The 16,392-nt window shown below is 43.0% G+C and overlaps 1 protein-coding gene across 6 annotated transcripts in view; it reads right to left on the minus strand.

Annotated features, from left to right (window-relative positions):
* trappc9 (trafficking protein particle complex subunit 9) overlaps nucleotides 1–16,392 on the minus strand; it is a 504,918-nt gene that overhangs the window by 251,610 nt on the left and 236,916 nt on the right. For all 6 annotated transcript variants that reach the window (XM_055634173.1, XM_055634169.1, XM_055634171.1 and 3 more), the window contains one exon: nucleotides 357–513. In XM_055634173.1, coding sequence (XP_055490148.1) covers nucleotides 357–513 — 157 coding nt within the window. The remainder of the gene's footprint in view (nucleotides 1–356; nucleotides 514–16,392) is intronic.

Here is a 16,392-nt window from a genome sequence, read left to right on the forward strand (position 1 = left end):
CAGGTGGTCTATTCCTGCTAATTTGTACACATATCTTTGTGTGGCTAATTAGGAGTAGAGTAATATTATTTTGGAAGGCAGAATTGATACAATAAGAAAGAATAAGCCTCAACAATGATGCGTTCATAATTAAACTTTGTAGCAGATAATTTATTTCTACCAATGCTGGGTAACCCACTGTGTTCACCCACCAGTTAACATAGAAAATAGGTGCAGGAGTAGGCCATTCAGCCCTTCGAGACAGCACCGACTCTACTGGCTCTATATTGACTTTTGGCTTTATATTTAACAATCTGCATTCTCTCATTCATTCTCCTCTTTTCTTCAAGTTATATGTCAGCACCATGAAAGGATATGATCTTCCACTTGATGTTCAATTTGCTATTGATCTCTGTAGCCTGAGCATGGTTCCTTTCCTCTTCAATCTGTCTTTGGTTTTCTGCACACATTTCACCTACTTTGCTGGATGCTGGAAGAGTTTCAAATTTGAATTTGTTGACTTGTATGGCCATTCTGCAAAATAAAATCAAAGCAGCTCTTACAATAATGCAGTAGTATTGTTTTTATGTAGTTTTTATTTATTTTTTTTGTCGTGGTATGTGTGTGGGGGGGGGGGGGGGGTGGGGGGGGGGGACTTTAAAATCTTTCCCCTGCACGGGAGACCCGACCTTTTCTTGTCGGGTCTCCGTTGTCGTTGGGGCTGGGCAACGTGGAGCGGCCTCCAACAGGAACGACCTGGGGCTCCAGTCGCGGAGCTGCGGCCTACTCACCATCGTAGAGCTGGCCGAGTCCGGAGCGGGTGGAGCTGTGGTGGAGCGCAGCTGCGACCCGACCCCCGGAGATTCGGAGGCTGCAACTGCGGGTCTGGCGGACGGCAACACCGGGAGCCCCCGGGTCCCTGGTGGGAGATCGCTTTTCGGGGCTTCCGCAATGGCGACTTCTCCCGCCCGAGTTGCGGGGTTGAAGAGCATCTGGAGCTAGGCCTTACATCACCGCCCCGCGCGGCTTGGAATTGCCGCGGGACTTTGCGAGCGCACGGCGGGGGCTCCAACAACAAGACCCGGTGCGCGACCTTGCATCACCCGGCGTGGCTTTAATGGCCGCGGGACAATTGCCATCGCCCGCCGGGGGCTTTGACTTTGACTCTGACATCGGGGGGGAGTGCAGTGGAGAGATACGTTTTTTTGCCTTCCATCACAGCGATGTGATGGATGTTTGTGTAAATTGTGTTGTGTCTTGGGTCTTTTTCGTTTTGTAATGTATGGCTGCAGAAACGACAGTTCGTTTGGACCTCAACGGGGTCCAAATGACAAATAAATTGTATTGTGTGTATTGTATGTAGTATAAACATGGAGAACATTTCAATGCGGATATTAAAAAACCCCTCCAGATGCTGCAAATATTCTATTAACAGGATTTGACAGCCATCTACTTTGTCCCAGAACAGTCCAGCCAGATTCACTCTGCCTGAAAACTCATCTGCCTGACTGACCTTGTCCGAATATTATCAACAACTCTCCCACCTCCACGTAATTTTTTCAGATCAATTAGGTAAATGTAGGTATTCACATGGACCCAAGCTAAGCCTGCCTTTTTGTGAAGTGGAGCATTCTGTGTCACAGGCATGCACAACGTCCCTTACCTCAAAGTACAGGAAGGAGATAGAGAACTTAAGTAACACAGTAACAACAATTTCTGCAAGGTGAAGCAACTAGACATCGAATTCAGGAAGAGTAATGGAATACATGCCCCAATCAACACTGGACCTTTCAGAGACTTGGAAGTCGTAAGACAGCACTATAACAAGGCAACTCTCTACTTGCTGTTCCAGAAGAGGATCTATTCTACTTGCGTACTGTACAATTTGACTGGAGAGCATGCAGATCAATCGTTTCGCTGCATCTTCGTTCACATGACAATTAATTAAACTAAACTGAGTGCAAGAGGAAATGTTTAGTTTCAAGCTATAGCGTGGAAACAGGCCCTTCAGCCCACCGAGTTCATGCCAACCATTGATCACCTGCACACTAGTTTAAGGAAGCCAATTAACCTACAAACCTGCGCGTCTTTGAAATGTGGGAGGAAACCGAGCACCTGGTGAAAACCCACATGGTGACAAGGAGAACATAGAAACTCCTCAAGGACAACACGCGTAGTCAGGATCGAACAGGAGTCTCTGGTGCTGTGAGGTAGCAGCTTTACCTATGCGCTACTGTGTTGCCCAAATGGAGAAAAATGGCAGTAGAGGACAAGATAAAGGTTCAACCACAAACTTAGTGAATGATAGGAGAAGTGACTGCCAACTACAAATTCTATTATTTATGTTCTTTTGCTTTTATAATTTCATCAATTTCCATTTTCATTTAACATCTGAGGTGGCTACTGGTCATAATTTTATACTTTAAAGAGGCCATTTTTAGGACATATCTATATTACTAAAAATCTGATCTTGACCACTTATTGTTGTTCTGTATATTGATTTTAGAAAAAACGCTGCCACTTACGGCTGTGATTATTGGCCATCTTACTCAGAGTCCCCCCTCCGCTGCGCAGGACAAGAGGATTTTTCCCATCGATGAAAAATAAAAGAGTTATTAGTGTTTAAAAAATGGTGAGATTCTCTCTCCTGAAGGCCATGCCCTTTCCGGAGGGATTATAATACGTGGATTAGTGTTGAGTGCTTCAGTCAGTCTCTGCAAGATGGGGGAGCGAGAGGGTTACGTCTCTCAGTCTGGGCTGTGAATAACACTGAACACATGTCTACCAAACTGTGAGTGGTTTGACTGACCTGTCAGTGCCCTTAATGTGGTTTGAAAATATAGTTTGGAAATCCTAAAGCTCTGTTGCCTTTTGTTTGGAAATGCTAAAGCTGTGTTGCCTTTTGTTTGGGAGTGCTAAAGCTGTGTTGCCTTTGGTTGGGAAATGTTAAAGCTGTGTTGCCTTTGGTTTTGAAATCCTAAAGCCGTGTTGCCTTTGGTTTGGAAATCCTAAAGCTGTGTTGCCTTTGATTTGGAAATGCTAAAGCTATGTTGCCTTTGGTTTGGAAATGCTGAAGTTGTGTTGCCTAATTAAAGTTGCCTTGCCTAATTAAAGTTGCCTTGCCTTCTATATAATTAAAAGTCTAATCTTGACCACTTCCTGTTTGCGCTTTATATTGATTTTGGAAAAAAACGCTACCATGTACGGCTGTGATTTTTTTGGCCATCTTACTCAGTCCCCCTCCGCTCATCATTGATGAAAAGTAAGTTATTAGTGTTTAAATAATGTTGAGATTCTCTCTCCTGTTAATCATGCCATGAAGGCCATGCCCCTTCTGGTGGGAGGGACTATAAAAGCATGGCTCAGACTCTGCAAGATGGAGGAGGGAGAGGTTATGACTATCTGTCTTTAGTGGCTTTGCACCCTGCTTGAAATGGTATGAAACTACACTTGAATTTGGTGGCCTTGAAGCCTGCTTGAAGTGGTAAGAAACTGCACTTGAATTTGGTGGCCTTGCACCCTGCTTGGAATGGAATTTCAAGGAATAGCAATGAGTCAACTGCCAGCCCACCAGCCGTGAGTGAGTGAGCTTCCAGCACAACAGGCTTGAGTGACTGAGCCGCCAGCCCAAGAATCCATTTAGCCCACAGTCCATACTAGCCCCCTGGAAATCAGTCACTTCAGCCCACAACATCCATACTAGTGCTCCAGAAAGCCCCCCCCCCCCACTGCCCACCAATATTGAAATTGTGGAGGGGTGGAATATTGGGTTGGGGGACCAGCCCTCCCGTGTGATGCTGGGTCCCACTTAGTCTAGTATCTTAATAAAGCTAATACAAAATTATTTTAAATTGAATACAATTTTAGATAATCTACTTGAAATACAAATTGTAAATTAGATTTTAATTTGATTCAAATTGCTTTCTTATTCAAGACAAAATGATTTTGAGCCACAACCTCCTTGTAAAAGCTCAGTAAATTGAATGCTCACTGAGTAATTTAAAGGATTCTTGAACAGAAATTACACTAATTCAGTTTAATACTGGTCTGCTGAAAAAAGAATACTCATCTAAAGGCATTATCCTAATCAAAAGGTTGTTCAGCGACAAACAATTTCAAATAGATGGACAAAATGTTTCAAATAGATGGACAAAATCAGATTTTATATATAGGTGAAAATCAAAATAGATTGCAAAATTCATTAAACCAGTTGCTATTTAAATATTGTAGCCTAATTTTCAATTTTAATTAATCATCTGATCTTTTTCACACTTCCACTCAAGATAGTCATGAACACAATGGGCAGGTTATTCTAAACCATGCCTGCTGCTGAGACCATTTAAAAAAAAAGCCAAGTGATTAAAATAAAAAAGTTAATTATAACAAATTGAAACAGTAAAATAATTAAAAACACTTCAATTAACCAGAAAAAGAAAATGGAAACAGTGGTTTGTCAGCCTTTTGAGCCTGCTCTACCACTTAAAATATTCATGGCTCCTCATCCTTCTCAACATTTTCTTGTTCTCACCTCATACCCTTTTTTTGCCATTTCTACTATATTCACAGGTTTAAGAACTCAAAGCCCTGTCCCACTGTGTGAGTACACTCAAGAGCTCGCGAGTTTAAAAAAAAAAATCAAACTCGTGGTAAGCACGTAGAATGAATGTAGCGGGTACATTTGTTTTACTAATTTACAAGCAGGTACCATACATAGTCCGTTGATCCATATCCAGCATAATGTTGTGATAATTGCATAAAAGGTATTGTCTAAGAAATTTGGTGTGGAATGATAATCCATCTCAGGACTCATTTAGGCAAGTCCCAAGCTATAGATACTTTCCCCCCACCCGCCCAATCCTCCTCACCCGATCTTCATTGAACCTACCATTTGACCGATCTTTTATTCAGCTGCTGTAACGTTTCCTTCCTATCAAATACTGTTTTATAAAACTCCTACCTGTCCACGTGGAAAGATTGACTGGTTGGAGAAGCTATTTAAATGCAATTTCTTGTTATTGACTAAGATCATTTCTTTGCTTTTGCAGAATATTTGTTCAGGCTTCTGAGAAAATTTGAAAGCAACATAATAATCAATATGCTAATCGCCTTAAAAAGGTTGGATCCGGCAAATATAAATTGAGAATATCTTGTATTTGAGGTGCATTGAAACCATGTTAAATGTAGTTTAACCTGTCATATTCTTTAAACAAAAGAGGGATCTTTCACAAGTGATTCAACTGATGTGCGATTAACAACCTGCGTTATTGTGACATGATGGATGTCGTTCCAAGTCGTGATATAAATGCAAATATATGGTCTTTTATCCTAGCTGACCCCCCTCCACCCCCCCCCCCCCCCCCCCCCCCCCCCACCCACACCCAGTTCGATATGGACCAGGAATGAAAATTAATAGCTATGAATCGTTTAACAGCGAGCTACAAGGTTAGATTGAAACACCTAAGAAACAATCCTGAGCTGACGGCGTATTGTTTTAAGTGAGCATTTTGCAGCGACCTCACCTTATATTCTGGTTAAATATTCTTTCCACGGAAATCTCCTATTTCACTTTGAAATTATATTCATTTATAACCATCTGCAACATCAGTAACCACCTTAATGTTTGTGCGTTTAGTACTGGGTATGCTTGAAACAATTTATTGTAACGTACTGTATCTTTAAAAAAAACTGCATTAACCAGGTGTGAAAATTACACTGAATCGAATGATGATTGAAAATGTGTGGGAATCGACTAATTGCTGCGAAATTTTTTAAGTCGAAAGTTGTATTTTATTTCAAAGTGGGAATTTGAAGATAGGGACAGAGATTCTACACAGAGATTTTGATAGGCAGGAAATGTTACAGCAGCTGAGTAAAAAAGAAAAGCAGCTGAGGGAAAAGCTTGGGACTTGCCAAAATGAGTACTGAGATGGATTATCATTTCACACCAAATTTCTTAGACCTTTTATGCAATTATCACAACATTAGGCTGGATATGGATCAACGGACTATGTATGGTTAATGCTTGTAAAATAGTAAAACTAGTTCTTCTTTAGGTACTGTTGTTTCTGGGATGGGGTGACTAATTACAAATAACCTACATTCTATATTTTGTCATAATGTGGCTGAATCAATGGCATATTTTGTGATATTTATTGAGAGAGAAAGATACAACTGAATTTGGGCAAAATATTACCTTGCAACATTCTGTATGTCTGATAGATATTGTGAAATGGAACTCAGAAAATATGGGAGGATTACATAAAACTACAATTCAAAGGTAATGAATATACTGAGTATTCTTATTTCCATCATGAACATACAATAGTGATATAGGACACCAGGTCCTACTACGGTAAACTCACGAGCTACTATGGTAAACTCACGAGCTACTACGGTATAACTAGGAGTTAAAAAGTATCAAATTTTTCCATCCGGAGTATATTTTACTCGTGGACATTTTTCAACATGTTGAAAAATCTTCACGAGTTGCGTTTCCCGAGTACCTGTCGTTAGAGCTGAGACGTCCCAAGCTCCGACGTACCCGCTACGTTCATTCTACGTGCTTACCACGAGTTTGATTTTTTTTAAACTCGGGAGAGCTCTTGGATGAACTCGCACAGTGGGACAGGGCTTTAAGTATCCAGGCCTCCATGTGCAAGTAATTCCACAGGTTCATTACTCGCAAAGAAAATTCTTCTAATCTCATTCCTAATGGGATAGGACTGGAAAGGATGCAGAGGAGATTTACATGGATGTTGTCTGGGATGGAGCATTTCAGTTATGAGGAGAGACTGGGGATGCAAGGAATGTTTTCTCTAGATCAGGTCAATAAAAGGGGACACTTTGAGTTGCATAAAAAATGGTATGGATGTGGTCGAGTGCAGAAAATTGTTCCTCATATTAGGTATGTTGCAAAACCTACCTTAAGCGTCGCTGCAGATCTGTCCAAGCCCGTGTGTGCAATTTTGGCGCCGTTGAGAGGGGGGCGGGTTTAAAACGCGATTTTCCCATGGCTGTTCAAATCGAGCTTGTTCAGCCTACTTAGTTGCTGATGAAAAATCGCTTGGAGGTTTGTTCGCTGGAGCTGTTTTTACATTTAATGGGTTTATTTAATTATTATAGTAGGTTAAAAATTATCCTCCAATCCCGCGACCGCCGACCATGGGCTGGATTTCATACAGGGGACAACAGAAGGTAGGTTGGTTATTTTTACATTAAAAAGCGCTTGTTAAGATCCCTTTATACAAAGTTTTATGTTGCGAGTAGCTAATTTGGGGCCCCATTAAATCCCGCAGTATTTTTCTGGGCATTTGGGGTACAAATCTATCGCAATGGGAACGTTGTAAACCAGCGCGTTCCACAGGATCCCACTCGAAAGCTGATTTAAATGGCCATTAATTTACAGCAATTGAACACTAAATTCCTTCCATTGGCCTATAAATTAATGTAAATGAGATTTAAGAATCGTGTTTTATTGTGAATTCTTTGTGAATGTTATTTGGACACTTAGGTTATTTAAAAATGTTAATCTTTTCTTAAGAAATGGATAGATGTTTAGATCTAGTAATTGAAGTTTGGAATTAGCTACAATTGGGTAACTAACTAATTATATGCTTTAATTTTCAGGGTCATCCAAGTAAGATTGTTTTATATTTGTTTCAGAATGCTTCAATCTATGATAACTGAAAATTTCATTCAGTTCTCTTAATTTTTAAGAAAGTTATGGGCTTTTGACTGTCCACGATCACAGCTTTTTTGTTATGTCCATAGAAAATCAATAGGGAACAAGATGCTAATTTCCGGGCCATAACTTTTTTAATACTTGAGATATGAAAGTGAATTAGGTGTCAAATTAAACTTCTTTTTATGCTTTATCTGATGGGATAAATTGCTTGACTTTTAAAATCTCAAAATTTTGTAACATTGCTACTCACATCAGTGACATTGATATTGGGTAGGTTCAAGAAATTTATAGAGGGAATTGAAGGAGTTCCTATTCAACCCAGAAAGTGGGGAGTACCTGGAATGCATTGCCTAAGAGAGTGGCAGAATCAGAGTTGCCTATAGTATTTAAGAAGTGTCTTGATATAAGACCATGGGCTAACGTTGGAAGACGGAATAAGTACTAGAAGACGATATTTTTAAGCATTCCCACTAATTAGTCAGTGTGGATGTGGTAGGCTGAGTAGCGGATTTTTATGTTGTATGACTTCATGATTATAGAAACCTTTTGTCTTATAAACTGACGATGTATTGTACGAATAAAAAAATATGCATGCACTTTTCAACAGGATCAAATGTCTGGGACCACCAGTCCTGCCTGATGTAAAGCTGAGATCTACATAAGTATATCCAAACCTTCATTTCTGTGTCACAGAACTGCCATTGGGCACAATGGCAAGTCATGTAGGGAAACAAAGAGCCAGATGTCTTGAATCTGACAACCAGCATATCTGCCTACTATCGCATTTGCACTGTCACACCTCAGTCCCCTCAAATTGAGGCACCAGCAGACAGCAGTTCGGGCTTCACAATCTGAGATAATATTGGCCTATCTTTTTTACGAATACCATTATAGCTAGAAATTGTAAACATGACTAACTGCAAACATGGATTGCAAGCTTAATGTAAAACTACAAGCGGCCTTTACTACTTAAAACAACACAAAATCAGACTGAATTAAGGTACTCTTCTCCGAGTGTCATACTCAAATCATCATAATTATATTTATCCATAAATAAGGACCAGGGAAAGGGGCATGGTAGGAATGCAGAGGAGTGACCCTTGATTGAGTCGGTGAGACCACTGTTAAAATCATCATTGATAGGATTAAAAGCAAATTGTGGACTTATCTGCAATATCATATAGTTAAAGGGGAAAACAAAAGATAGAATTTACTGAGAAAAGGGATCGTCTAATCAAACTATAACGGTAGAATTTAAATAAGAGAGGGTTATACTGTAGACCCATTAGTAAGGAGGAATCAAGGCCATACCGCTGCTATCATCAGGCAGCAGGTAAAAAAGCCTGAAGTCACACCACCAGGTTCAGCAATTTTCCTACAATCATCAGGTTATTGAACAGACCTGTACAACCCTAGCCCTATCTCTGTAATAGAAAACGTTTACATCACCATGGACAAAGTCATACAGCGCAGAAACCAGCCTTCACCCAATTCGCCCATGCCAACAAAGATGCTCCGACTAAGCTAGTCCCATTTGTTCATGTTTGGCCCATACTTTTCCTCTACAAGCACCTGTCCAAATGTCATTTAAATGTTGTTGTTATATCTGTCTCAACTGTTTCCACTGGCAGCACAAAGCATATACCCACCAACCTCTATGTGAAGGAAAGAAGTACAGATGCTGGTTTAAACCGAAGTTGGCAGGAAAATCTGGAGGAACTCAGCGGGACAGCATCTCTGTAGAGAAGGTATGGGTGACGTTTCGGTTCCTCCAGAAAGTTGTTACCACTCAGGTCCCCAGTATATCTTTTTTTTTCTCACCTTAAACATATGCCCTCTAGTTCTTGATTCTCCTAGCCTGGAAAAAAACTCTGCATGCACCCTATCTATTCACCTCATGATTTTATACACCTTTATAAGATCACCCTAAACCTCCTGCATTCCAAGGAATAAAATCCCAGCATGCTAAGCTCTCCCTACAACCCAGGCCCCCAAGTCCTGGCCACATCCTCGTAAATTTTCTCTGCACCCTGCAAATCTTCTCTGTACATTTTGTAAACTTTGTTTTCTAATTCTGTATTTTTTGAACTCATTTTTTTGCAAAGTCTTTTTCTTTTCACTGTCTTGTATAATTTATGAGAAATGTAAATGCAATATATTTTTGGATGTTGGCTGGTTCTATGTGCCTGTGATGCTACTGCAAGCAAGTTTTTTTATTGTTGTACCTGTGCTTCACGGTACTTGTGCATGACATATACTTGATGTGCTTTCACTTGGGTTAAAGTAACAAAGGGCTCAGATGTGCTGGAAATTGTTATGTGTTGGAATTTGTTATGTGCATCTAAGAATAATGTTCAGACAAAATGTAGAACCTTATTAGACACAGAGCAATATTCAAGCTCATTTTAGGAAATTAAATTGGGCAGGTGGTGGGGGTAAACTTTTGGAAGTGTAACCATAATTCTTTAAGTTTCAAGATAGTTCTTGTGATGATGCAGGGTCTTTCCTCTGCCTCCACAGATGTTGCCTGACCGCTGAGTTCCTCCGCAGCTTAATTTGTGCCCTGTAGTTATAGAAAGGAATAAGATTGGTTCTCAAATTAAAATTTTTGAAGTGGGTAAAGGCTGAGTTCAATAGCATGTGATAACTTGGCAAAAGGAGATTAGGAACAGATGCTTGCGGGTAAAACAACAGCTGATAAGTGGGAGTATTTTTAAAAGGTGTTTGCAAGAATTCAGGGCCAGCATGTTCTAGCAAGGGTGAAAAGCAAAGGTTCAGGAAACAAAAAAGGGAATTATTTTGGAAGGTAATAGGAAGCTGGGATCAAGGAAATCTTGCAAGAAATATAGTGTGTGCAGGGAAATATTTTAAAAATTACGATGCAAAAAGGATTCATGAAATATCCTTGGCAAGTATGATTAAAAAAAAGAATCCAAATATATTCTCTAATCATATCAAAGCAAGAGGATAGCTAGGGAATGATGGGATAATTTATGTGTGTTGCCAGGTAAAGGAGGAAAGGTACTAAATGAATACTTCATATTTGTATTCAATGAGAAGAACATGGAAGATAGTAAGATCAGGAAGTAGTACTCGGATATTCTGGAGGTTAATATTAAGAAAGAGGAGATGTTTAATGTCATGGATGCACAATGGTAGATACCAAGGGTCAGGAGAGATCTTTCTGAGGTTATGGGAGATAGGAGATAGCCGTGGTTCTGATGGAGATCTTTGCATCTTAATTTACCATAAGGTCAATAGATAATAAGGAATAGGAATAGAATTAGGCCATACGGACCATCAAGTCTACTCCGCTATTCAATCATGACTGATCTAACTCCTAACCCCATTCTCCTGCCCTCCCCATAACCTCTCACACCAGTACTAATCAAGAATCTATCTATATCTGCCTGAAAAATATCCACCAACTTGGCCTTCATGGCCTTCTGAGGCAAATAATTCCACAGATTCACCACTCTCCATCTAAAGAAATGTTTCCTCATCTCCTTCCTACAAGAACATCCTTTAATTCTGAGGCTATGACCTTCAGTCCAAAACTCTCCCACTAGTGGAAACATCATCTCCACATCCACTCATCCAAGAGGAACCCGGGTGGCAGATGAGGGGGCGCAGCTCGGGCTGTGGGCGAACTGCCACTTGTCGCCGTAGCGGCCCATCGGGTTCCTCTGGAGCTGGAGCGGGGCTGGGCTGAAGTTGCTGTTGGCTGTGGGTCTCTGGGTTCTCCGTGCTTGCAGTGGGCCTGGTGGGCCTGGGGATCGGTGTCTCGTTGGTCCTGACATCTCCGGCCACCCCCCTGGACAGGAGCAGAGACTGGGAACTGTACCGCCCTTGCCCCCTCCCTCTGCAACTGCAAACAACCCCACTCTCCTGCTCATCTAACCCACCTTTCCCTCCCAACTCCAGTCCCGTCCTGACCCCCTGGGAAACTGATGGGAGTGACTACCCCGGGGCGACTGGCATTGACCTGCTGGCATCGCCGACATGAAGACAGTGCAAAGCCCCCGCGCCGGTGCAATGGGCGGGGAGCTGGAGAGGGGAGGGAATACACATGGCCGGGAAGCAGAGGGGTGTAGGTGGGGGTGGTGACAGATGGGGCCAACAATGAGTGGAGAAAGACAGAAACACCGATGTGCAAAGGAGACCTACAACAGTGCATGATCTCTCTCGCATTATAGCAGGTGATTGTCGCTGGGAAACTGAAGGGAGCCACAATCTGAAGGGTGCCAGGATAACAGCCTCCTCTTGAACACCAAAAAAACGAAGGAGCTGATCATGGACTTTAGGAGGGCACATCATCCGAGGACGTACACTCCATTGAGGATAAATGAGGATCCTATGGATAGGGTGAACTGTTTTAAATATCTGGGAGTCCACATCTCTGAGGATATGACATGGGCATCACACGCCTCAGCACTCGTGAGTAAGGCAAGGCAGCGTCTTTACCACCTCAGGCAATTGAGGAAATTCAGAGTGTCTCCGAGGATCCTCCAATGTTTCTACGCAGCGGCGGTGGAAAGCATCTTGTCCGGGAACATTACCATCTGGTTTGGGAATTGCTCTGCCAAGGACAAGAAGGCTCTGCAGAGAGTAGTGCGTTCGGCCGAACGCACTATGGGAACTTCACTCACCCCCCTGCAGGAACTATACAACAGGAGGTGCAACTCCAGAGCAAACAAAATCATGAGAGACCCCTTCCACCCCTGCAACGGACTGTTCCAGCTACTACGGTCAGGCAAACGCCTCCGTTGCCACGCAGTGAGAACGGAGAGGTTGAGAAGGAGTTTCTTCCCAGAGGCAATTCGGACTGTAAACGCCTATCTCACCAGGGACTAACTCTACATAACGTTTTTCCTTCCATTATTTATTATGTAAAAGAATATGTGTGTTATGATTGTGTTTATAATTTGTTTGGTTGTTTTGTTGTTTGTCTTTTGCACAAAAGTCCGCGAGCATTGCCACTTTCATTTCACTGCACATCTCGTATGTGTATGTGACAAATAAACTTGACTTGACTTGATCTGCTGCTGCCTGCCCGCTGAGTTAAAGAGTTCTCACGGTAGACTCACAATACAGTAAGGTAAACGCATGGGCCATTACGTTCTTACAATGTTTCAATTCTTAACCACAAGAGTAAAATTGACGTGGAAATTTTTAAACATTGTTTGATTTTTTGCAAGTTGACAAGTTTCATGAGTACCTGCCGTTAGCGTCACGAGTCTCTAAGTTGCGTCCACGAGTTCCGTACGTTAATCGTACGTTATTACCACGAGCTTTAATTTGGGATACCTCTTGTGGCAACTCGCAACGTGAGACTCAGCTATGAAGACACTTGACAGAGTCTCGCATGGTGAGCTGATCCATAAGGTACTGTACGTGGGATCTGAGAAAAGCTGGCTAATTTGGATCTAAAATTGGCTTAGTATAAGGAGGCAGAGCACAGTGGTTGAAGGATGCTTTTCTGATTGTATCTCTGTGTCCAACGGAACACTACAGGGATCAAAGCCTAGACCCTTGTTGTTTTTATGTATATGCTGGAAGTGAATATAGAATATACAATTAGCAAGTTTGCAGATGACAAGTATGTTGGTGGTGGTGTGGATAACGGGGAAGATTGTCTGAGGCTACAGCATGATATTGATCAAACGGAATCGAATTACGATAAATGCATTTTGGGAAGTCAAATAAGGGGTAGGACAAATATTGTAAACAGCAAGAGACGGAAAATTGTTGGTACGAAGAGGAGAAGGGAAATGCTGAGATTGGAGCCAATAAGTATGAAGGGTGGACCTAGGAAGAATGAGGGATGATGGGCAAAAGGGACAAGTAGGGCGAGAGGGAGGGATAGAGTTGGTAGACAGAAGCAGGTGGGTGATAGTTTGAGCAGACAAAGAAATAAGGCAGATGGTGCCAGATTGGGAGAGGGGATGATGAAGGTGGAGGTACATCTGGAGGATGATAAGCAGGAACACAAAGGCTATGTGCTTGATTCTGATAAATAAAGAGGGTGATAATGTAAACTATGAAAGGAGAGATGAAGGACAGATGGAACCATATGGGGAAGGCGATCCAGTGGGTGAAGTGTGTGGATATTTGATTGATGGAAGAAAAATGGGAGGACAGCAGGTGGATTGGCAACTTTCTTTGGTTACCTCTTCAAAAACTCAATCAAATTCATAAGACACGATGCCTCGTGTACAAAATGATGCTGACTAGCCTAAGTCAGTCACAGTCTATCCAAATGAAGATATATATTTTATCTCAGAATCCTCTCCAGTAACTTACCCGCTACAGGTGTTTGGCTCATTGGTCTATAGTTCCCAGTCTTTTCCTTGCCGCCTTTCTTAATAGAGACACAACATTCGGCACCCTCCAGTCATCCGGCATATCATCAATTTCTAACGATGATTTGCTCTTCCCTTTTACATAATGCCTAAAGAAACCTTCCTGAACACATTTGACAAATTCCACCCCATCAAAGTCCCTGGCACCATGGCAGTCCTCGTTTACATGCGGAAAGACAAAATGCCCTGATATGACAACTCTTCTGGTTTTCCAACTGCCTGTAATCTGCTACCATATTTGTTATTATAAGTCTTGTTGACTATTTGGGGCCTATAGTACGCTCTCAACATGGTGATCATCTCCACTTGATTTCTCAGGTCCACCCGTTTAACCTCACTGGATGAACCATCACGCCGGTGGGCGGCGCGACTCACGTCGCAGCGGCCTCTGCAGTCCGTCTGTCTTTTTGTTATTTTTTGTCCCGTTTTAATGTAGTTTTTATTTTTTTTGATGGGGTATGTGTGTGTGTGTGGGGGGGGGGGGGCCGGGGGGTGGGGGGGGAAACTTTTAATTTTTTTCCCCTGCATGGAGAATTCGACCTTTCCCTGTCGGGTCTCCGTTGTCGTTGGGGCTGCACCGTGGAGCGGCCTCCAGCAGGAACGTCCTGGGGCTCCAGTCACGGAGCTGCGGAGCTACTCACCATCACGGAGCTGGCCGAGTCCGGAGTGGGAGGAGCGGTGGTGGCGCGCTGCTGCGACCCGACCCTCGGGGATTCGGAGGCTCCAACCGCAGGTCTGGTAGACAGTGACACCGGGAGCCAGCGAGTCCCTGCTGGGAGACCGCTTTTCGGGGCTTCCGCAACGGCGACTTCTCCCGCCCGAGTAGCGGGGTCGAGGATGACCTGGAGCGGGGCCTTGCATCATCGCCCGGCGTGGCTTCAACGGCTGCGGGACTTTGCCAGCACCCGCCCGGGGCTCCAACAACAAGGCCCGGAGCGCGGCCTTGCATCACCCGGCGCGGCGTTAATGGCCGCGGGACAATTGTTATCGCCCGCCGGGGGCTCTGACATCGGAGGGAGAGGGAAGTGCAGGGGAGAGATACGTTTTTTTTTGCCTTCCATCACAGCGAGGTGGAGATTCGCTGTGATGGATGTCTGTGTAAATTGTGTTGTGTCTTGGGTCTTTTTTTTCTTGTATGTATGACTGCAGAAACAACATTTCACTTGAGCCTCTATGAGGTTCAAGTGACAAATAAATTGTATTGTATTGTATTGTAATGAACCATCACTAATATCTGTGGAATAATCTGCCACAGAGATCAGTGGAGGCCAATTCACTGGATGGTTTCAAGAGAGAGTTAGATATAGCTCCTAGGGCTAACTGAATCAAGGGATATGGGGAGAAAGCAGGCATGATCATATTGAATGGCGGTGCTGGCTCGTAGGGCTGAATGGCCTACTCCTGGTCCTGTTTTCTATGTTTCTCTGTTTTGAATGTCATCTCAGACTACTGCTCCTTAATCAATAAAGCAACATCCCCTCCTGTTTTACCCCATATCTCTCTTGGCTGTAACACTTGTACCCTGGCATATTAAGCTGCCAGTCCGGGCCCTCCTTTAATCAGGTTTCTGTAATGGTTACAACGTCTCAGTTACACGTACCTATCCACACCCCGAATTCATCCACTTTACCCGTCAGCACACATTGAAATAAATGCAATTTAAACTAGCAATCCTGCCTCATTCTATGTCATGCTCCTGCCTGTCTTATCAACTGAACTTGCTTTCATCGCCTTCCATACTAACTTCCAGCCTCTCACCTTCCTCAGTTCTGCATTAGATCCCGTCCCCTTCAAATACAGTTTAAACCTTCCCGAACAGCACTCGTAAACCTACTGGCCAGGATATTGGTTTCCCTCGAGTTCAGATGCAACCTGACCCTCTTGTACAGGTCACTTCTGCTCCAGAAGAGATTCCAATGGTCCAAAAAATCTGTATTCCAACTACTCGGCCACAAATTCACCTGCCCCATCTTCAGATTCTTACTCTGACTAGCACGTAGCTCCGGATGCAATCCGTAGATTTTTACCATCAAGGTCCTGCTTTCAAACCTTTTGCCAAACTCCCTGTATTCACTCTGCAGCACCTCTTCCCTTTTCTACCCATGTCATTTGCGCCAATGTGCACAACAACTTCCGGATGCTCGCATTCACCCTTGAGAATGATTTGCAGATACTCTGTGATATCTTGACAACTGGCTCCAGGGATGTAACACAGCATCCCAGTGTCTCTTTTGCGAACAGAGTCTGCAGTCTGTCCCCCTAACCAGCAAGTGTCCTATCACAACTGCTCTGCCTGACCACCATTTTCCTCTGTGCCTCAAAGCCAGACCAGATACCACAGACCTGACTGCTGTGATTCTCCCCTGA

This window comes from Leucoraja erinacea, chromosome 4, assembly GCF_028641065.1.
Source record: "Leucoraja erinacea ecotype New England chromosome 4, Leri_hhj_1, whole genome shotgun sequence".
Lineage (NCBI taxonomy): Eukaryota > Metazoa > Chordata > Chondrichthyes > Rajiformes > Rajidae > Leucoraja > Leucoraja erinaceus.